The sequence below is a fragment of the Colias eurytheme genome, chromosome 29 (genome assembly GCF_061535395.1).
Source record: "Colias eurytheme isolate Ceu_HAF_F1 chromosome 29, ilColEury1 Martin Lab GWU primary, whole genome shotgun sequence".
NCBI classification, from domain to species: domain Eukaryota; kingdom Metazoa; phylum Arthropoda; class Insecta; order Lepidoptera; family Pieridae; genus Colias; species Colias eurytheme.
Genome location: NC_143008.1, coordinates 923,446 through 946,410, shown reverse-complemented (window position 1 = coordinate 946,410; position 22,965 = coordinate 923,446). Strand labels below are relative to the sequence as shown.

The following is a 22,965-nucleotide window of genomic DNA, read 5'->3' as shown; positions in this document are numbered from 1 at the left end:
GATTCCAAATTGCCACCATACCGCCGAAAATCTGTAAAAAAAAAAATTTTTTTCGCCAAACAATTTGTACCAGTATTGCATTTGGATTTTTGGAGAATATTTGATAAAATGTGACCATTATTATATTTGCCATACTTCTAGTAGGGGGAAAAAGTGCTGCCATACTTGAAAAATTAATTTATTCGTCACGTTTCAAAAATACGACTGTACAATACGTAAAATAATTTTTTACAGTATGGGATCATTATATTCTGTTTGTTTGTATACAATTCTACCTAGAAAAAAATATCGCAGATTGCAAACATGGGGCGGATGATTGTAAGACTTAAGCCAAGACGTAAAAAAAAATGAAAAGAATTGGCGATTTGTACCAGTACGGCATTTTTGGAAAGTATATGATGCAACGTGTAACACAAAAAACAACGGGAACAGAAACCATTCATTGTATTAATTCATTATATATTAATTTATTGTTTTTCTTTTTATATGTAATTTGTAATTTGATTTAATTTAATTTTATTTTTTGTAATATAATTTATGTAATTTTTTATAATTAATGTAATTGGTGCAATACCGTTTTAATTATAATAATAAATAAATAAATAAATAAATAAATAAATAAACGTGACCATTATTATATTTGCCATACTTTTAATAGAGGGAATAATTAGTGCCATACTGCTACAAATCGTTCAAACTATGAATAAAATCTTACAATAAGAAAAAAATCTTATACACATTCGCCACCTCCCACAGGTATGGCATTATCACACTTCTATATATAATCACTAGCTGTTGCCCGCGACTTCGTCCGCGATTCGGTCGTTTTTCGTCATTCGTCGTTTAAAAAAAATACGTGACACTTTATTTTTGAATGTTCTTAATTGTCTCTTATAAAATTTAACTACATTAAAATTGAATACTCTGATAAGAAAATCTTAAAATCATCGAAAATCATAGACATCGAATATCTGAGGAAAACATGAATGAATGTGATTTAAATTCTACATTTCTTAGTAATTAAAATAATAATCTAAATTAAATGTAGATTAACAGTTTGAGCGCACCATTATAGAATATGTACCTAAGTAATAAATTACGTTAGTTTACATAGTAACTTTACTAAAAACACGATGACTTTCTTTCGCGCTCGGTACCACAAACTAAACATGTTTGTGGTACGTGGCCCGCGTCACTTTACCCCCCACGAGTTCCCCTCCGTTGCTATGCGAAAATACATTCGTCGCCCTACTGTAGGAAAAATTGTAATACTGCGGCCTGGGCGTTATAACACGCTCAGGGAATTCCTGAGTGCTGATAGACTTCCGTCTATCGGCATTTATACCAATTTTATATTAATATCACCATCTTGAGGAAAAGCTTCTAATGTCGATTTAAAACGCATATATACGGATTAACCTGATGAATTAACATGTTCTAAAATTGTGAAATGAGTTCAGTTTTAAATTCGAGAAATATTGATTTCTTGTATTCGATTATTCGTCGTAGTCGAATACAAAATATATTTAAAGAAACTTAGGTTGGCCTTCAGGCAAAAGGGATCCTATCAAATGATAAACTTGACCTTGTATCTTAAAAGTAAGAATGAAAGGAGCATCTGATAATTGTTGAGCACCAAAGGATCATTTAAAACACAATACTATAAGAGCTAATATTGTCTAAGAACTGTTTAGATTGCACATGTTCCTCTAAAACTTAAAAGTAGTGATTTCAAAGGTTCCGGCGTATCTTCAAACGAAAGCCGACTCCTTACTCCACTTTAAAGCATTACAAAAATAACATACTACGTTAATATCGCCTATACAGAAGATGATCTGTAATCAATTGTGAGGTTATAAGCAAACCCACTTTTATATTATTTTGTCGGACCACACCACCGAATTTGTAGATTGATCTTCTATGTTTACCTCTAAGTCATTAAGACTATGTCGAAATCTGTCTGCAATAAGACGGGCCTCTCGCTATTCGTCCGTTTAAAGAGACCAATAGTTTCAATTCTTAATCTTTCATTAAACAAACTTATTAATCGTTCTTGTCTCAAATAATGGTAATATTCGCGTCCCTACTCTAGTCATTGCTTATGCTCATGTTCATCTTCGAGAGATCGAATAATATTATGGTGCACCCTATTATTTGTCAAACGGTCTTCATATTGAGTAAAAGTTTCAGAATTCTCGAGATAAAATATGACGATCGTGATCAGCTGTGAGACGTAATTCCCTCTCAGTGAGGGTTTCGGTCTCACGGGATAGTACAATATGCCATTTGCGATCAGCTGTGAGACGTTATATATACCCTCAGTGAAGGTTTCGGTCTCACAGGATAGTACATGCCGTTCGCGGTCAGCTGTGAGCCGCAATTCTCGTTGTGAAGCGGTTTCAGGTTCGGCATAACACATGTTGTTTTCGGTCAATAGTAAGCCTCTTATCTCTAACGATCCTTGAGAACTCTTATTTCTCATTTTCTTAACTTTGCTCGAATTTCGATATATAAAGATTTTTTAGGTGGCACTGATGCGGGTGAATAAAAATTAAAACGGACTAAGAGTGTTATAATCTCAATCATCATCATCAATACATATAATAAAATTGTGGAAAAGTGATGTCTGTACAATTAAAATATGTAGAAAAAAATTAGCAGGTGTTATTATTATCGAGAAATCGAGAGAAATCATTTTTTTCTCTTAAAAGCTCCCCCCCTCCCACTTCCCGAACTCCGATTGACCGTAATTTATTTTTCCTTACATTTTTATCATATCCTTTTCTAATGGGTTTCATCCTACTGCGATTTTTTTTTGTTTCAAAAATTATCTACCCTGGTGTATAGGTAAATTTTCCACATAAAATGTCCTTTAAATTATGTCGTATTATATTTTTAACCCCCGACGCAAAAAGACTGGTGTTATGTGTTTGACCGCTATGTATTTCTGTGTGTGTGTGTGTGTCTGTCTATGGCACCGTAGCTGGCTAACAGGTAAACCGAATTAGATGCGGTTTTTTTTGTTAGGCAGAATATTTTCCGACGCTGGTTCTTAGATAAAGTGTATCAAAATTGGTTCATCCACTTATTATACCTACATAGGGGTAAAAGTGGGAATGAAAAAAATGAAAGTTATAATTTATTTTTAAAGATCGTCGGGAAGTTTATGAAATTATTTATTCCTTTTTCTATACACTTTTCTTCGTCTAAACGGTTTAGTTACGTGCTCTCTCTCTCTTCAGCCTTTAGTTACGTGCGTGAGACAGGAAAGATCTAATTTGGATTTGTTTCTGGATTTGATAAAAACTGAGTATCGATTAAGCTGATCAGTGGCTACTGGCCACACCATAGATTATTAAAAACATCCGTTTAAGAAAGGAAGGAAATAGAATTTGCTCCTCTCCCCCCCCATGGTTCCTAAAAAATAATATGACATAATTTAAAAGAAATTTTACGTAGAATTAGTTAGGCATTTCTTTTTTGATTTTCGATATTATATACTAATCATAATTTTTAATTACAATATGTAGTAACTATTTGGTATAGGTTAGGCATTTCTTTTTTGATTTTCGATATTATATACTAATCATAATTTTTAATTACAATATGTAGTAACTATTTGGTATAGGTTAGGCATTTCATTTCTTGATTTTCTTTAATAATTTGGTACGTAAGTTTTTTAGCTCAGTTTAGTAAGAAATTTTAATAACAATTCTTTTAATTATTTATGGTAGTACAACAGTACAGTATGGTTGTACGTATTTACTCAATAATTGTATGTTAAGTAGTAATTCAGCATGGGCGTAGCCACGGTGGGGCTGGGTGGGGCGCTTACCCTGGCTTTGATCTGGTAGGTACTAATTGTGAAGGGGAGTGGGCGTGGGCGTGGGATTGGGACTGAACGTGGCATATGGCGTGGGAGTGCGAGTGGGCGCGGGAGTGGGAGCATGAAAATAAAAATGATTTTTTATTGTTGCCCCACCCTGAGCCCATGGTCATAGGTCCCATAGTCACTATTCCACGCGAACGAAGTCGCGGGGACAGCTAGTAGACAAATATAATCAGAAAGCTTTGAACTCCTAAGCTCAACCATAAAAGATAGACATTTATGATGTCGGGAGATATTTTTTATATAATATGGAGAACATTTCTTTCATACTTGATTTCTGTGTAGCTTTAACCATTAAGATACACGCATTAAGAACGCACACGCGACGAAAGCTTAAAAATGGAGTTGCTGCTCTGCTCACGAATATGAAAAATAATTGTACCAAGTTTCGTTTAAATCCGTCGAGTAGTTTTTGTTTCTATAACGGTTATACAGACAGACAGACGGACAAACATTTTTGACGTCGATGTCGATCTCTAATCACCTCGTGATAGTTATTTAGGAAATATATTTCATGTGCAGAATTGACCTCTACAGATTTAATATAAGTAGGTATACATATATTTAGATTCCAATTTCCATGTAACGTTAAATTCGACTATATAATAACTAACAGACAACGCAGGTTACTCTCGTTTCCGTAAGTTGAGGCGGCTACATATTCGGTCCTAATAACATGACTTTTTGTGAACGAAACGACAGCGCGGTTTAATTCGATGGCAACACCATCAGAAAAAAGGAAATATTTTTAACTTTGAAAAAATATTATGATTTACACTATTAATACTATTTTAACATTAACACAAAATATAAGACTGTGAGTGTGTAAAAATAAATCCAGCTAGTTTCACATCACACTTATGTTTATAATTAGGTATACGACATGAAAATATATTAATTACCAAGCAATAATCATACAGATAAATACTGAACAAAAGTATTAACAGTCAAAGTATATTTTTACTAACAACATGTAAATGATGAAGGAATAATAATTATCAACGAACTAACCTTTTAGTATTAGAGTCCCGCCTCGTGATCGAATTATTAAAACACGAAGATTTTTAAAAATGTAACCAATGAACACAATCAATATTAGATTAACTGTAATGGTGTCTAGTTTGACTTAAAATAATATACATCTACCCTCACTTTTAAAAATGTAGTATATTCACACGAATTATATAAGCGCACCTTATAGGGAAGGGAAGATTTATTATGGGTTAAAGAGTTAAATAAATAAATAACATAATTATATTTAAATTATTAATTTTTAACATTGTGTTCAGTAGTGTTAACATGTAAATTGATTTGATTTTTACGAAATCTCATAGATGGCGCTGAATCAAATTTGTCTTTATAGTACTAAGATTCATTAAACAGTTTCTCTGCCCAAATTACGTAAATGACGTAGTTTTTATAGTGTAAAGCTAGATTATAGCATGGCTTACTCAAAAACAACATTTAAACATGAGTCTTTAGATTGTACGCTGTCGTAGTACACGGAATACGTAAGAAAAGTAAAGGTTCACAGCTCCTCCCCCGGAGGTGATAGCATGATAATATGTTTAAAAAAACCTCACACGACCTGTTAGTAATATTCATGCAAAATTTGAAGTCAATCTATGCAGTACTTTTCGAGATTAGCTCGGACAAACATACAGACAAACAGACAAACAGACAAACAGACAAACAGACAAAAATTCTAAAAACTATATTTTTGGCTTCTATATCGATTATAGATCATGGATTATGTATTCTTTTAAAAAAATATTCAATGTACAGTTTTGACTTTCCTACGATTTTATTATATGTATAGATAAGATTATATAGCCAATAGACTCGACAAATGGACCATCACACACTGAACGATTTTTTCAAATAGGACTGAGATTAGCGCATTCAAACAAACAAACTATTAATTTTAATAAAATTTAAAATTGTCTTCTAATGTTTCATACATTATTTCGATAATATTATTGTATCGATTTTAAACACAGCCTTGATTGAATATTTATTTTTATTTTATAAATGAATTTCAGTTCGATGGCTTTCAAATAAAAAAAATGTAAAGAAATTGTCTATAATTTACCTACTAAATAGTAACTTCTAACTTCTACGTATGCATTGTAGGTACTTACCGTTTTATAATTAATTATTTCACTCCCAATGCATGTAAATAATTTCCTTGACCCATTTTCAAGTAGGCTCATACCATGTCAACGACATTGCATAATTCATTCATGGGAAATTTCAATTAGCTTGCATTTATTGCCCCAAGCCCTTTGTGCTTTAGTTTTGAACGAAACATGAACGAAATAAGTCGTGTTTGACATCGTCGGTTTCCCGCGCAATTTAGCCGTTTTGTTTTTAAATAGGCAAAGGCTTTTTGGTAGACAGCCAAACTGTTGTTTTTTTTTTAATTTTTACTACAAGTTTTTTTTTTAATAATTGGTGTATCGTGTTGCCAATAATATAAATAATTTTGAAATTAGAATTATTTAAATTAGTCATTTTAACAGTGAATGAAAAAGCTCAATAGTTTAATGAAAGGAAAAGCTCAGTAGTCATTTTTTAACAATTTTTGACACTAATATTTCATGATATAATAATTAATAAGTACCAAGTAACAAGCAGTGAATTTTAGGATAATGTTGGATGAAGAATAAAATATAAAGGTAAGTTGATATAAAAATTTAATTTAAGAGAATTATTATTAACTTTAAATATGGGAAGGAAAACTTTAATTATTACTTTTTAATAAAAGTTTCTGTTGTATTTTTTATTTTAATTAGATACGATATTAATTTGTGAAGTTTTCTTTTTATCAATTAGGTACTTAGTAGTTCTATAGATTACTTTTAACTTATTATTACGAAAAGAATATTCCTCTCTGCATATAACTTCCTGCAATTTCCATAAAAGACCGCCATTAAATATTCAAAAACAAAAGGGGAATACGTTCTTTGCTATCGGTAATAAGCTAATTATATAATTTTGTATGTAATATTCAATTCTGAAAGGCTCGATTTACTAAGCTATACAATTTGTGTTATTTGTTATTATTTAACCGCCTTCAAAAAGGAGACTTTAAAAACATGTGTATTCGAAAGACTGTTTTATATTTATTTTCATTTTTACTACGATTACTAACATTTATGTGGATAAACATACCAAATGTATCAATGATATATTTTGATTGAAATGTGATTCGAGAATCACTATATCTATTAAAGAAAACGCATCCAATCCGTTGCTTAGTTTTAAAAATTCAAGCATAGGGTCAGACAAAGGGACTTTGTTTTATATCATGTGATTAGTAATTAGTAATTACTATTACTTTTCAATAGTCTAAACGTGCTATTCAAAGTATATAGGAGATAAGCTGAAATATAATTTCAAACACACGTACTAACTACTAGCTGTTCATAGACAATTTATGTTTTTCAATGGCTATAGACTATAGACAATGCAGTAGATTAAAATTAGGGATGTAACGATACCGATACCGATACCGATATATCGGCCGATTAATCGGCAAGCCGATATATCGGTATCGCCGATAATAAAACAACCGATACCGATATCAAACAATTCAAAAAACCGCGCCCAATGAACGATGCGGGAGGCCGCCCACGCGTGCGCACTTTGTTTTCTGAAAAAACTCTACCAATAGTAAACTTTTATTAGGTACTGATTGTATGTGTATTACAGTTTAACTGACTTTGTAAAATAATAATACTAAAATAAATGGTTTTGTTGTTTTTTGATTTGGCATTTTTATTTAAAAGAATACGATTAACAGTTGAGTCTCTGTTAAATGCTGGTAACTTTTTATGCATAATTCACTATTTATTTTTCTACCAAGCCATCGATATCGGTATCGGTATCGGTATCGCCGATACATTACTACAAATATCGGTATCGGTATCGTATCGGCAAAATCATGTATCGTTACATCCCTAATTAAAATCATGTTCGAGTTTGTAGGGCGACATATTGATGCTAGTTTTGCCCCGTGGCTTCTCTCGTGGAGAAGACGTAGCACAAAAGCTTCCATACTCTATATTTTTAAATGTATGTAATGTATGTTTATTCAAATAAGTATGTCAAAGTAACCTCCTTCTGATCCTGTAGGTAACTATATTTATATACCAAACTAGCTGTTCCCCGCGGTTTCACCCGCTTTGCTCCGCTCCTGTTGGTCTTAGCGTGATGATATATAGCCTTCCTCGATAAATGGGCTCTCTAACACCGAAATAATTTTTCAAATCGGACCAGTAGTTCCTGAGATTAGCGCGTTCAAACAAACAAACAAACAAACTCTTCAGCTTTATAATATTAGTATAGATTAATTAAGAAGTGTTTCTAGAATATATCTATTACTTTGATCAAAATAATTTTGCATCACATGACTTTAAATAATTGATTGATTGCCTAATTTTTCAAAATTGAAATTATCTTGCAGGCATGGCGCATGGTAGCAGCAAAGCATCAAAGGTTGCTGGGTTCCTGATTTTTCTTGTAAATTTCATTACAATGGTTAGTTAGAAGTTGTATATAATTTTATTGCATTTAAAATTTATGTATATTTATTAATCTAGACACGCGGCAGCGTGTCAAGCGAAGTTTATACATTTTTCATGAATGTCGATATCTAAATTTCGGTTCGTACCATTTCGTTGATAGTTACATACACTGTGAGTTGTTTTACGGAATTTAAATATATACTATCTTTCCGCCCGCGGCTTCGCCCGCGCTGCGTAGTCAAAGAAAAACCCGCATAGTTACTGTTCCCGTGAGATTTCGGGGATGAAATCTATTCTATGTCCTTCCTCAGGTCTCAAGCTATTTTTGTATCGTAAATTTGAAGTAAATCGATGCAGTAGTTTTTGAGTTTATCCCAGACAAACAGACAAAAATTCTAAAAAGCATATTATTGGCCTCGATATCTGTTGTAGATCACGCCCTAACTAGTTACTATTTAAAAAAAATGTTCAATGTACAGTTTTGACTTTTCTACGATTTTCTTATATGTATATTGTATATAGACCAGCTAGCTATGCAACGCGGTTTCACTCGCGAGCAAAAGCTATTTCCATAGCTTATGTGTTTATCTGGTACATAAGCTACATCACTGCAATGTATCATCGAAATCCGTCCAGTTGTTTTCGTGTGAAAGAGGAACAAACATGCATCTATTCTCACATTTCAAGTTTATAATATTAGCATAATACGATAAAACTTTCTAGTTAATTTTTAAATCCTGCCTGAAATATAATATCAACAATAATTACGTTCTCAATTTCCCCTATATTCCTATCGTAGTTCAACATTGCATGTTCCAGACAGCAAAAACTTTTAAAGGCATAATATGTAGTTAACCCACTTTAACTTTAAAAGCCTAGTAGAGAGTAAACAAAGCTTACATGAAAATGGTTCGTGTTTTAAACTTTTTCATCACGCTGAAACTAAATATTCATGTAATAATTAAGTCGAAAGAAAAGCATAGGTAGATAATATATTTTAGCTTTCTCTTAATATGAGCGTGACTATGAGTTTAAAAATTTCCCCAAGGTATTATGATGATAATATTATGTTTACTAACATTAAATTAACTAGCTGTGCCTCGCGGTTTTACCCGCATTGCTCCGCTCCTATTGGTTTTAGCGTGATGACCACAGAACATATAAAAGTGATGACATAATATGTATAGCCTAAATCCTAATAGCCTTCCTCTATAAATGGGCTATCTAACACCGAATGAATTTCACAAATCGGACCAGTAGTTCCTGAGATTAGCGCGTTTAAACAAACAAACGTATATTATGTAGTATAGATATCATAATATGTTAATTTTCAGACATTTCGTGTATTGCGATTTGCGTGGCACAGGCGAAAGTCATTAGGTAGTTATATATATTCACGTTACGAATATAAAAGTATTTATAAAAAAAGTAAATTCAATTCTAAAATTATCTGAAGGACGAATATGCCTTCCATATTCGTCCTTCAGATAAATAATTCCGGTCTGTACATATTTGTGAAGGTCTTATGTTACAAGGACATAAACATGAAACGATATGAAACATACATACTTGTACATATGAAATAACAATTTTCAATTCGTGTAATTTTTGGTTTGTTTGTAACATTACACATAATAAAACCGGCCAAGTACGGGTGTCGAAAAACTATTTACTACTACTAAGTACTATATGGTACTATGTTGTAACTTGCAATTTTTCCTTTATTTGTAGACGTTGCTTTTTACCAAATTTCAAAGAAATTTCAAGACTGTTCACGGGATGTACCATGTAGATTTTGATTCCCTTGCGAATGTCGAAATTAGGGAAAATTAAAAGTAGGTAACAAATGACAAAAAAAAACTAGTTAGGTAGGTAGGTACTTTCTATACTTCCTAATACATTTTCTTGTTTTCCACAGACTATATGTTTTTTTTTATTCTGTCAACATGGATGGAGTCGGAACGAACAGTTAGTCAAAAAATAAAATTAAGTACCTAATGTACCTGTATTTCAGACTTTACCCATTGCATTCACGGATCACGTATATAATTATCTACATATCCAACGCGAACGGCGAAAGAATGATTAAAATCGGTCTAGTAGATCCTGAGATTAGCGCGTTCAAACAAACAAACTCATATTTATATAATTACAGATATCAATTTAATATTTCAGATGCTGAGCTTAGTTTCCTTCGCAATGGGCTTGTGGATTATTGTGTCTTCTAAAACTTTGGCATACGTCATACAAGTAATGGGAAATTCTGGAATAAAGGTAAGATAATTCTTATTTTATAGATTACCTACATTCTTTCTTTCTTCTTTCTTTTCTACATAATACGATATCCTTTTTTAAACGTACATAATACGTCACCTAAGTTCGTCACCAATCTTTTGATAATACCACAGATAATACTCAGACAGACTCGGACAAATAAATATACCTACATGCTACATACATGTAATCGAAAAACGGCCAAGTGCGAGTCGGACTCGCGCACGAAGGGTTCCGTACGTATCTTTAATAGAAAATCATATTTATTTTATGGGGACCACCTTAATATATTTTTTTTTTAATTTTTAGTATTTGTTGTTATAGCGGCTACGGCAATATATCTAAATTTCAATTTATTACTTCAAATTACATTTTCTAGCTATAACGATTTATGAAGACAGACAGACGGACAGACAGACAGACAACGAAGTCTCAGTAATAGGGTCCCGTTTTACCCTTTCGATACGGAACCCTAAAAACATAACCTCTCCTCACAGTCGTGTAAAAATAAAACGACGTAGGTACATATAACTAATTTGTTTAGTATTAACTAGCAAAGTAAAGTGTTATAAATAAAATAAATAAATAAATAACTGAGCAAACTGGCAATATTTTGGTTGTTTACAGTTAAAAGGTAGCTTTCTGCTATCAATACCTAGTACCTAATAACCAATCTATGTCAATACCAGTAACCTACATTTGGAATCTATTTATGAATGATTAATTGAACGAAATTCTTTCAAGTAGGATTACGTAAAACTTTTCAACGTGTTGGAATTTAATTAATTATTATTATCAGTAGACAGACTACAATGAATATAATCACTAGATCTAGAATGGACTATAATGCAAAATGCAATTGGCGTGAAAAGACGCGGGTTCGAATCCCGATATTTTAAAATTTGTTATACCATAAGGCACATAATTTTATGTTCTTTATAAATTTATATTTAAGTGCATTTGAATGCCATAAAACCAAAAATATCAAATTCAACATTAATTAATTCAACCGTTGATATTTTATACAATCTATATTATCAGACATACAGATAAAACATAAAAAACAAACAATACAAGCAATCCCATGCAAAGAGTATAATAAAAAATCATTTATTGAGTACCAATACAGTGACATAAAATAATACAAACTCGACGATCGATACCAAATATATAATACCAAATCGATATCAGTGATAAAGTTTAAACAATGCAGTACGTGACCGGGTCACGTCGCCCCGCGCGGTTCCCACGGGCTCAGTTACAAGCGTTTGTATTCAATATCGATGTATGAACGAGACAGTTTTTTTAGGGTTCCGTACCGAAAGGGAAAAACGGGTCGACCCTATTACTGAGACTTCGTTGTCTGTCTGTCAGTCTCCAGGCTGTATCTCATAAACCGTGATAGCTAGAAAGCCGAAATTTTCAAAAATGATGAATTTCCGTTGCCGCTAAATACTAAAAATTAAAAAAAAGTTAAATATTAAGGTAGTACGGAATAGTACGGAAACCTTCGTGCGCGAATCCGACCCGCCCTTGGCCGGTTTTTCATAGAAAACGAAACACTCATACTAACTAATATTTAAAATGCGATATGCTATCTGTCTGTCAGTCTCTTCTTAACGGCTACACAATTGAACCAATTTGGATGAAAAGACAATGTCAGAAATGGCACCTTTTTTTTGGGGACCATCGACCAAACCATGTTTTTTTTATACAAAATAATGTAATAAGCGTTTACAGTAATAATTCACGTCACAATAAATCAAAATCTCATCGTACTAATAGGTGAAAATTAAAAAAAAAAGTCACAACTCCGAAAATCCGAAAAATCGCATAACATACATGCGGGTGATTCGGATAGCCCTCTAGTTCCTACCTCCCAGCTTCAGGATATCACTACTTCTTGGGACACCCTGTGTATATAAAATTATGGTTTCACAATGTAAGTTACCATACTCCTTCAAAACGGCTGGACCGATTCTCATAAAATTCTATGCATATCGGGTAGACCGTAGACTTCAGAATCGGCCAACTATTTTTCATACCCCCTAAGTGATAAGCGTAAGGCAGGACAACATTTTCCGGGACAGCTACAGTCTATAATATTCGTGTCATTAACTTACGAAGACAAAAAATTACATTTAAAATAATTACCCCGAAATTACAGTTATCATACAAATAGGCTAATGGACACAAAATTGTTTGACAAGTCTATAAAGTATTTACGATCACACGCAATAGCATCGATCCGTATGACCTAATTATTGACATGACACTTCAATATTGAAATACTAGCTTCCGTCCGCGGCTTCGCTTGTGTACATCATGGGAGACAGAATTTTTCAAATGGGACCAGTAGTCTACTTGATAAGTTGAAAATGGCGTAAACTAGAGATAAGGCTCTTAAAAATACGTGCGATAGCTCATTTGATTCGGAATGACGTCTAGAAAAATGTATCGGAAATGTTTATTAGCACACAAAAAATTGCAAAAGTTATAGGCAAATTAAGTTTCAAAAAAGTAGGTATTTCGTTTATTATTAATAACTCCGAAATTATTAACATTTCAGAAATTTTGAAAAAAGATTCTTAAAGAGGAGGAAATTTCCAACGAAAATCTCCCGACTCCCGGAATTCTATCTCCATTATTTATAATTTTAATTTAACGCTGAAAATAGCCCTCCGCGCGGCATTTTTAGTTAGCGCGCGCGGCTTCAAAACCGAGCACGTCACACTAATTATTTTTTTTAAGGTATTAAATATTAATTTAAAAATTTAAAAAAATTATGGTGTATTCCGAACACTTCAAAGAATTTGCTCCCGTTGGAAATTTTACTTAAAGTTAATTTTTCAACAAATTAGACAAATGTTAACTAACGAAATTTTTTTGAACTTCCGTCCTTATTGCACATTAAAAAAAATGTTTAAATAATTGTCGGTAAAATTTTTCACTTCGTGGAGCCCTAAAAAACTAGAAATTTCTAGTTTTTTGTTCAAATTACTTAACTTGAAAAAATTATTATAAACAAAGTAATAAAATTTTTTAAACTTTTATGGCGCGATCTTGTTAAGGATATTTATATGAAGGGCTCCACGAAGTGAAAAATTTTACCGACAATTATTTAAACATTTTTTTTAATGTGCAATAAGGACGGAAGTTCAAAAAAATTTCGTTAGTTAACATTTGTCTAATTTGTTGAAAAATTAACTTTAAGTAAAATTTCCAACGGGAGCAAATTCTTTGAAGTGTTCGGAATACACCATAATTTTTTTAAATTTTTAAATTAATATTTAATACCTTAAAAAAAATAATTAGTGTGACGTGCTCGGTTTTGAAGCCGCGCGCGCTAACTAAAAATGCCGCGCGGAGGGCTATTTTCAGCGTTAAATTAAAATTATAAATAATGGAGATAGAATTCCGGGAGTCGGGAGATTTTCGTTGGAAATTTCCTCCTCTTTAAGAATCTTTTTTCAAAATTTCTGAAATGTTAATAATTTCGGAGTTATTAACAATAAACGAAATACCTACTTTTTTGAAACTTAATTTGCCTATAACTTTTGCAATTTTTTGTGTGCTAATAAACATTTCCGGTACATTTTTCTAGACGTCATTCCGAATCAAATGAGCTATCGCACGTATTTTTAAGAGCCTTATCTCTAGTTTACGCCATTTTCAACTTATCAAGTAGACTACAGTTTTTCCTGAGATTAGTGCGATCAAACCAACAAATTCTTTAGCTTTATAATATTAGTATAGAATATAGATAATATTATATGTAATAATAATTAATAATTAATTAATAATTAATAGTATAGATATGTTCTTTCAACATAACCAAAACTATGGAAAAGTAAACGAAATAATTTGTTTTCAGGCGATTTTCACACAAGACTTCCTGACAGTACAGCTTGGTATCGGCGTATCTCTTCTGAGCCTGTTCTTCTTGTTCATTTCAGTCATGGGCCTCTATGGGTCAATATATTGCTCACAGTTTCTGTTGTTTATGGTAAGTATACAATAATAATATAGTACTTCACTTATTTTCTTACTAGCTGTGCCCCGCGGTTTTATCCACGCTGCGCTTTACTCAGGTCAGGTCGTCAGGTCTTTACCATGATGATATAATATCATATTATAGCCAATATGTTGACCCGACCTGTCTGTAATATTGATGCAAAATTCGTTCATTTATTCATACAGACAAACAGCCAAAATTCTAAACTCGATTATTGGGATCGTCTGCAGGTAAAACCGCACGGCACAGTAAGTATTTTATATGTTGTTATAATAAATCATTTAAAATCATATTTTTAAAAACATTAAATAAAACATTTTTTATTACAGTACGCTGCGTTGATTCTACTTGTAATGCTGCTGGAGTGTGCGTTATTCTTCTATTTTACTTCTAATATTCTTGAGGCAAGTTCAAAAATAAACTTATAATTTTTATACATAAAAATACTCTTGCAATTTAAAAAGGCCTAGACAGTAGCACAATGTTCTAAGGCCGGCTACTCACGTACCTGCCTCAAGGGCATTATTGGAATTGCACCGTTGATTGCCTCCTTAATTGTGTGATATGGACAAGCAGGGGCAATTTTGAAATTGACCTTTTTGACTTTTTAATTGCTCCGACTGCCGTGCAAAACCGAGATTGTCCCTGCGGAACGGCGCCGTTCAACTTACTGTCAGCTCCATTTGCGTAGGTGTATTTTATAAGCTTTGGTAATCTTTACTAATATTATAAAGCTGAAGAGTTTGTTTGTTTGTTTGAACGCGCTAATCTCAGAAACTACAGGAGCCATGCAGGTGAAACCGCGGAGCGCAGTTAGTTATTAAAAGTTCAGTAAAACTTATTTGCAGTAATAGTAAAACTTAGTAAAATTTAATGATTACTTTTAGGTAATCAAAATAGATTTAGAATATTTTTTTTTCCAGAAAGGAGTCGAAGAAAAAGACGGTCAGTTGGCCCACGGGTTACGCTTGGCTTTACACTGCTGTGATCGTAATAACTCGTATGTTATTCTTTCTTTTTCTATCTTTAAGAATCTATCGTCATTCGTCTAAAGAAATTTTGCACCTTCCTTTTTCTAATAAGAAAAATTATTAATTATACTCGTAAAATTTCTTACCAAGATTTGATAAGTCAAAAGTTATAAGATGTCAAGAAGTGCCTATTATTTAGAGAAAAACTAGCGGCCCGCCCCGGCTTCGCCCGTGGTACATATGAATAAAACCGGCCAAGTGCGAGTCGGGCTCGCGCACAAAGGGTTCCGTAGCAGCAAATATAATAAATTACAGTTAAATCAACCTATCTCAAAAACTATAAGAGATACTTTGATCAAACCAAAAATCGTTGAAAGAGTTAATTAGCATGCATCACCTCTATTTTTTTTAGAATTTTATACCCCGTAGTTATAAAAATAGAGGGGGGGGGACATACTTTTTACGACTTTGAGAGCTGATATCTCAAAAACCGTTCACTTTAAGAAAAATGTTTTTTAGAAAACTTTATATCATTTTAAAAGACCTTTCCATTGATACCCCACACGGGTATGTACATCGAAAAAAAAAATTTCATCCCTCAGTTACATGTATGGGGGGCCCCACCCCCAATTCTTTTTTTTACTATTTAGTGTCATATTTTTGTAGCGGTTCATACAACACATATTCCCATCAAATTTCATCACTGTAGTACTTATAGTTTCCGAGTAAATCGGCTGTGACAGACGGACAGACGGACAGACGGACAGACGGACATGACGAAACTATAAGGGTTCCGTTTTTGCCATTTTGGCTACGGAACCCTAAAAATAGATGTTGGCCGATTCTCAGACTTACCTGATATGCACAGAAAATTTCATGAGAATCGGTCCACCCGTTTCGGAGGAGTATGCAGACTTACATTGTGACACGAGAATTTTATATATAAGAAGAAGATTACTGTTACCTTCATGTTATTATTATGTGAATTCGGAATAGAATCGTGTCTCCTTCCTCTTTTGAAGTCGGTTAAAAATAAAGTCGTATTCATGATTTCATAGCAAGCATTTTCTGAGCAATATAATGAACCACAGAATATTTTAATATTAAAATATACTTCCAAAAAATATCTTGTCCTAACTTTTGTAAATTACTCACTGATCGATCATAATATTTTCCAAAATTTATTCAATATGTATTTTCAAAATTTTTATGTTTTAATGTTTTAGAATGACGGAAAAGAGTCCACCATGGTCCTGCTGCGGTGCTAATTACATCAAAAATTGTACTCAAGAGATTTTTTTTGAAAAGGTGCGTATTATTTCTTCGGTTAAAATAATTCGTCTCTACACTTTGATGAAATTTTATTTAGGCGCGGGTCAAATACAAGCGGCGCGGGCGCGGGCGTGCCATAAGCGCACCTCTTCAATCTGTTTTGCACCACGTACTTCTTCTACATTTTGTATGAAAGATCTTTGGAAAGGCGTCGAGACGGCACGCCACGTGCACGACGGCACGGCAAACAATGGACTATTGTTAATTATTTAAAATAATAATTTAAAAAATATATTCATGAGTTTTCAATCTATAGTGGTTTAAAGTTAACTCAAAAATGGAGCATTTTCCTAAATTTTCTAAAAAATCTTAGAGAAAGTTTAAGAAATGTTATAGTGTGCTATATATTCGTGATCTACTCAATAAGCTCTTTCATTTGATACCCCACACGGCATGTTTTGGAAATTTTTATTTTTATCTTTGTATGCATTATTTAATTACCGGGGTGGGGAGAGGGGGACCACAAAACTGGTTGGCAACATCTGTCTATAGGATGTCTGGGATCTATACAATATATATCAGAAGTCAGATTTAGGTCCGCTATTTTTACAAACGAACATCTCCTTGGAGCCTGCTCTAAATGTTTATTCATAATCGCCGTAATGGCGGCCAACATCGACGATCATTTGATGGGCCAACGCTGCCCATTGTGAAGAGGACCCATATTGTAATAAAATATTATTATTTTTTTGCATCAGTATTTATTTAAGGCGTATTGATTGTATTTATCTGCACCTAATTGCAGATCCCACCTGTTATCTTCTTGAAGTGAAACTTCTTTATCGGGGTTGGAAAAAAATTTAGTGTAACATTTTTTCGTTACGCGCCATCTTGTTTTTATCCCTACCACGCGTGATTGACGTATTTCTGTAAAGTTGCATAATATAGTAAATTATTTTTTGAAAAATAAAGAAGTTTCACTTCTTACGTGTATAGGTACACTAGTACACGCACACATATTTTTTTTTATTATAGGTAAACTGTCTAATGTATATTTAAATATTTAAAATGTGTTTCTTTCAGAACTGCAAACAGTCCATAACCGAATTTTTACATAGATACGAAACTTATATCTACGGAACCATAGCAGCGACGCACATACTATTGTCGTCTCTCTCTCTCCTGCGGCGCGCGAGCAGTGCGTCCCGCTCGCACACCTAGCGCTTACAGCGCCAGTCGGGCGGTTAGTAACGCTATCCAGCGAGATTTTTTGCAGTATTTTAAGATATTTTTTATTTTCATCTTAAATATTACTTCACTAGATGCGCCCTGCGGTTTTACCCGCAATGCTCCGCTCCTGTTGGTCTTAACGTGATGATATAGGTAATATAGCTTTCCTCGATAAATGGGCTATCAAGCATCGAAAGAATTTTTCAAATATAATTTGGAAAATCCAAAAGTGCACGCCTCATAATTTTTTTTTAATAAATATTTATTAATTATTATTTTTGTTTATTTAATAACAATTAAACCACATCGAATCAGACCCTGAAAAATGAAAGGGTTCTATTCCTGAGCATACTCAAGCGTAAGAGAAAAAAAAAGACTCGATTAGTAAAGTATTTCGGTCGCTATCGTGTTAACAAGAAAAAGGATCCGCACATACAGACACACGGACGTCCAAGACAGAACTTTTTTAAACTGTTTTTTAACTAGTTTAAATAACAAAAATGACATCAAAAATATCATGAACGTTAAAAATAGTGTTTTTTCTTAATATGTGTGTGTATGTATTATCTTACAAGTGCAATGTATGATACATAAAGACATTTTAAGTTTGAAAAATCAGATGTTTTGCGCGAAGTGACAGTAGTACCCACCTCAACGCTTCGCTTATGAGGCGTGCAATACCAGTAGTTCCTGAGATTAGTGCGTTCAAACAAACAAACTCTTCAGCTTTATAGTATAGATTTATTTTACTGAAAATATGTGTACGTTTACATGAAATTTGAGTTTTTAATTATTTTATTTCCGTGGAATTCATAAAAATTATCATCTCTTATTATTTAAGTGCATACTTTTTATCCTATTTTTATTGTATAAAAACTGTCCCGTCCCCTTTCCCAAGCAGTAGGAAGATTCTTTAAACGTAACAGACACACAAACAAATTTAAATGTTAATAATTTAATATAATATTTAAATTAATAAGTAACATATTTTTTTAACAGCTGAAAACAAAAAATGGCGGCGAGGGCGTGTAACTCCGAGTGACGTCACAGAACAACCCGACGATGTTATGATGGTCGTTTTGGGCAGAGCCAGGATTGGCTGGATGGACAAACAGACATAACTACTAGCTTCTGCTTTATCCTAAAAATTACGGTTTATCTATAAAAATATGCTATACTAGCTTTCCGCCCACGGCTTCGCCCGCGTTTTCAAAGAAAAGACTGCGTATCTCCCGTTCCCGTGGGATTTCCGGGATAAAACCTATCCTATGTTTTAATCCAATTAAGTTATCCTATATATGTGTGCTAAATTTTATGGTAATCGGTTCAGCAGAATTTGCGTGAAAGAGTAACAAACACACACTCACATCCTCACAAACTTTCGCATTAATTATAATATTGGTAGGTTAATAGTTTATGACCTTTTCTCAGCCCTAAGTGCCCTAACTAACAGATAAACATAAAATTTTATAAAAACAAACAAGCTTTTTCAAGGAGTAGGGCAACACTACTCCTTGAAAACAACATGAATAGTGAAATAAATAGATATAGCTCTAGGGTGTCCCAGAAATCGACGTCAAGCCGAAATTTTTGAAGTTATGGATTTTTTTATTTAATTCCAGAAAATGTACACCATGTGACAGTTTTTTCATTCCTGTTGCTACAAATATTTACTTTTTGCCATTTTTTTTTTCTCTTACGTCATCCCGAATAGTGTAGATTTAAATAGGTTTTCTACTTTTTTATAAGCTTATATTAAAAGATAAATAAAAGATAATTAAATACCTACAAATAATTTGCTATTACTCGAATATAAGTGAAGTCGCGTAATTTCTTGCGGGATTTCATTTATTATAAACGCTCAAATGTTAATCATTGTACCAAAGATGCGGTCAATCTGTAGGTATTCTAGTTTTTAAGTGCTGTAAAAATAATAAATAATATATTATGTGTATTCAAATTTTGTTTTTATTTTAATGTCTTTTTCCCTACTCCTATTAAAAATGTGAGTATATGTATGTTTAGTAGATAATTTAAGGTAATTTGTATCTTAGAGAATCAAAAAATTTCTGTGGAGTGTCACAGAAAGCACGAAAACTATCGTAAAATGATGCGTATCGTCACACCCCGGATAGTTCATTGAAATGTTACATTTTTTAGGCCTAACCTTGCGTTTTTTAGAGGACGCAATTTTGTTTTTTTGATATGTAGGGGGGTTCAGTGTGAAGCTAAAACCAAGTTTGTGGGGTCGCCACCCTTGTCCCACGGCCGCCATCTTGAAAATAGCGGTTGGAATGGTTTTTACGATATATCTCTTAAACTATTTATTAGATAAAAAAATATCGTTAACATTATTTGTTGCAAATTAAATTCTCTACAACTTTGGTCCAGTAACTTTTTGTCGTAGAACTATAAAAAAAAGTTATAAGCGAAAATGTTCAGAAATTAGAGATGTTTATATTTTTCAATAAAACTTTTTTTTTATAATTTTACGAAGAAATGATATCAGACCATTTTTGTAGATTGTTTTTCGAGGAACAACTTTTACCTACTTACAACATTTTTTCATTACTTCAAAAGCTAAGGTTTTACAGCGCTCAGAAGTGAGTACTATTTTTCAGTAGTAACTATACATAATATAATATTGGCTATTGGCTCTTTTCCCAGACTCCACAACAATGGAAGCACACTGCAGAACATTTCAGCCCTGCTTTTCGACGTAAAAAAAACGCGCTTCCAGACTCTATCTCCTGGGTGGTGGGGAAAAGATTCAATAATTAATTATTAATGATATTGCAAAATTAATTATTAAAAATATTATAATAACAAAAAAAAAACAATTACTGAAGACAAATTATTATTTACACACATAATATAAGTATACTGTATAGATCAGAGTACTGAAAATTAGTACTCACTTGTAAATAAAAGTTGTTCCTCGAAAAACAATCTACAAAAATGGTCTGATATCATTTCTTCGTAAAATTATAAAAAAAAGTTTTATTGAAAAATATAAATATCTCTAATTTCTGAACATTTTCGCTTATAACTTTTTTATTTATAGTTCTACGACTAAAAGTTACTGGACCAAAGTTGTAGAGAATATAATTTGCAACAAATAATGTTACTCAATGTTTTTCATCAAATAAATAGTTTAAGAGATATATCGTAAAAACCATATCAACCGCTATTTTCAAGATGGCGGCCGTGGGACAAGGGTGGCGACCCCACAAACTTGCTGATAGCTTCATACTGACCCCCCCTACACATCAAAAAAATTAAATTGAGTCCTCTAAAAAATGCAACCCCAAATGTAACTTTTCAATGGAGTAGGACACTCCATACAAAATTATCGTTTTGACAGTCACACTGTAGAGACTGCAAATGTGTGTGTTAACGCTTTATGGTTGGCACATTTGTGACTAGCGTAAAAAAAAATTCGCGTTTTTCTGATGAAATACATCCGTAAACAGCACCATACCTAACCATTTTCTACGAAAAACGATAATCACAAATCCAAAATAAAAGTATTTGATTAATGTTGTCAATCTTCGTTGCGTATCGTCCTTGCAGAAAAATGCGTACCATTTTTTGTGATTTTTAGCCTGATCGTGCGGGGTGAGGTAAGTGTTTAACTTTGGCGGGAGGCGGAGAGTGTCCGTTCTGTAGCGTTTAGCTACTATTATGTATTCTGTGGTATCGTCATTATTCTCTAAGGCGCGGGACATATACAAGCGGCGCGGCGCGCATCGGGCGCACTGCGGGCGCGCCTCGGGCGCGCATCGGGCGCGCTGCCGGCGTGCATCGGGTGCGCTATTGGCATTTTGTATGAAATAATTTTGGAAAGGCGGCGCAACCGTGGCACAACCGTGGCGTGCCGTCTCGACGCCTGTCCAAAATTCTTTCATACAAAATGTATAAAAAGGACGTGGTGCAAAACAGATTCAAGAGGTGCGCTTATGGCACGCCCGCGCCCGCGCCGCTTGTGTTTGACCCGCGCCTAAATCTCTCTTGGATGGGAATTTGAATGTCGTGCGTAAAAGGAACTAATTTTATATGTCATAATAACGTCATGCTTCCGACGCGGACCTGACAATACGAATATTTTGGCGATAGTTTTCTTGCTTGCGCCTCATTAAATGATTACTAAATAACTAATACGTAGTTCAAAGACATTTTTATTATGATCATGGGCGTAGCTAGCCATGGGCATAGGGTGGGGCAAAAAAAAAACCGGCCAAGTGCGAGTCGGAGTCGCGCACCGAGGGCTCCGAACAAACCTATTTTTTATTAAGTTGTAACTCTAAAATGTATGTTTTAGCAATTTTTCCTTTATCTGTGCTATAAGACATTGCTTTTAACCAAATTTCAAGACTCTGTGTTCACGGGAAGTACAATGCAGGTTTTGATTCCATTGCGAATGTCGAAATTTGCGATAATTTGCAGCATAAAATGGCTGTATCCTTTGATTGCGTTGGCTTATAAGTTTGATTTTTTTCACAGCTTTAAGAGACCGTAGACTTGAGTATTCGATATAAATTTCAGCTTGATAACCCTACGCGTTCCTGAGAAAAAGTGTGTTGACAGACAAACCGACAGGCAGACTTTGTTGTGCGTCTGTTTGTCTGTCTAAAAACACCTTTTTTTCAAGAACGCGTGGCGTTATCAAGCTGAAATAATAATGAATAAATCAAAACAAACAAAAGATACCTACAGCCGTTTATGTTCAAATAAATCCACGCCTAAGGAATTTTGGAAATACATAAACAACAAACGTAGTAACTG

The 22,965-nt window shown here is 33.4% G+C and overlaps 1 protein-coding gene across 1 annotated transcript; it reads left to right on the top strand.

Moving 5' to 3' along the window:
* Positions 1-6,206: 6,206 nt before the first annotated feature.
* LOC149896008 (uncharacterized) lies at positions 6,207-20,149 on the top strand. Its single transcript, XM_090118109.1, has 9 exons — positions 6,207-6,567; positions 8,358-8,431; positions 10,594-10,692; positions 14,567-14,698; positions 15,037-15,111; positions 15,631-15,707; positions 16,905-16,986; positions 18,034-18,193; positions 19,180-20,149. The coding sequence occupies exons 2-8, from the start codon at positions 8,360-8,362 to the stop codon at positions 18,169-18,171; spliced, it is 675 nt and encodes a 224-aa protein (XP_089974235.1). The 5' UTR covers positions 6,207-6,567; positions 8,358-8,359; the 3' UTR covers positions 18,172-18,193; positions 19,180-20,149.
* The last annotated feature ends 2,816 nt before the right edge of the window (positions 20,150-22,965 follow it).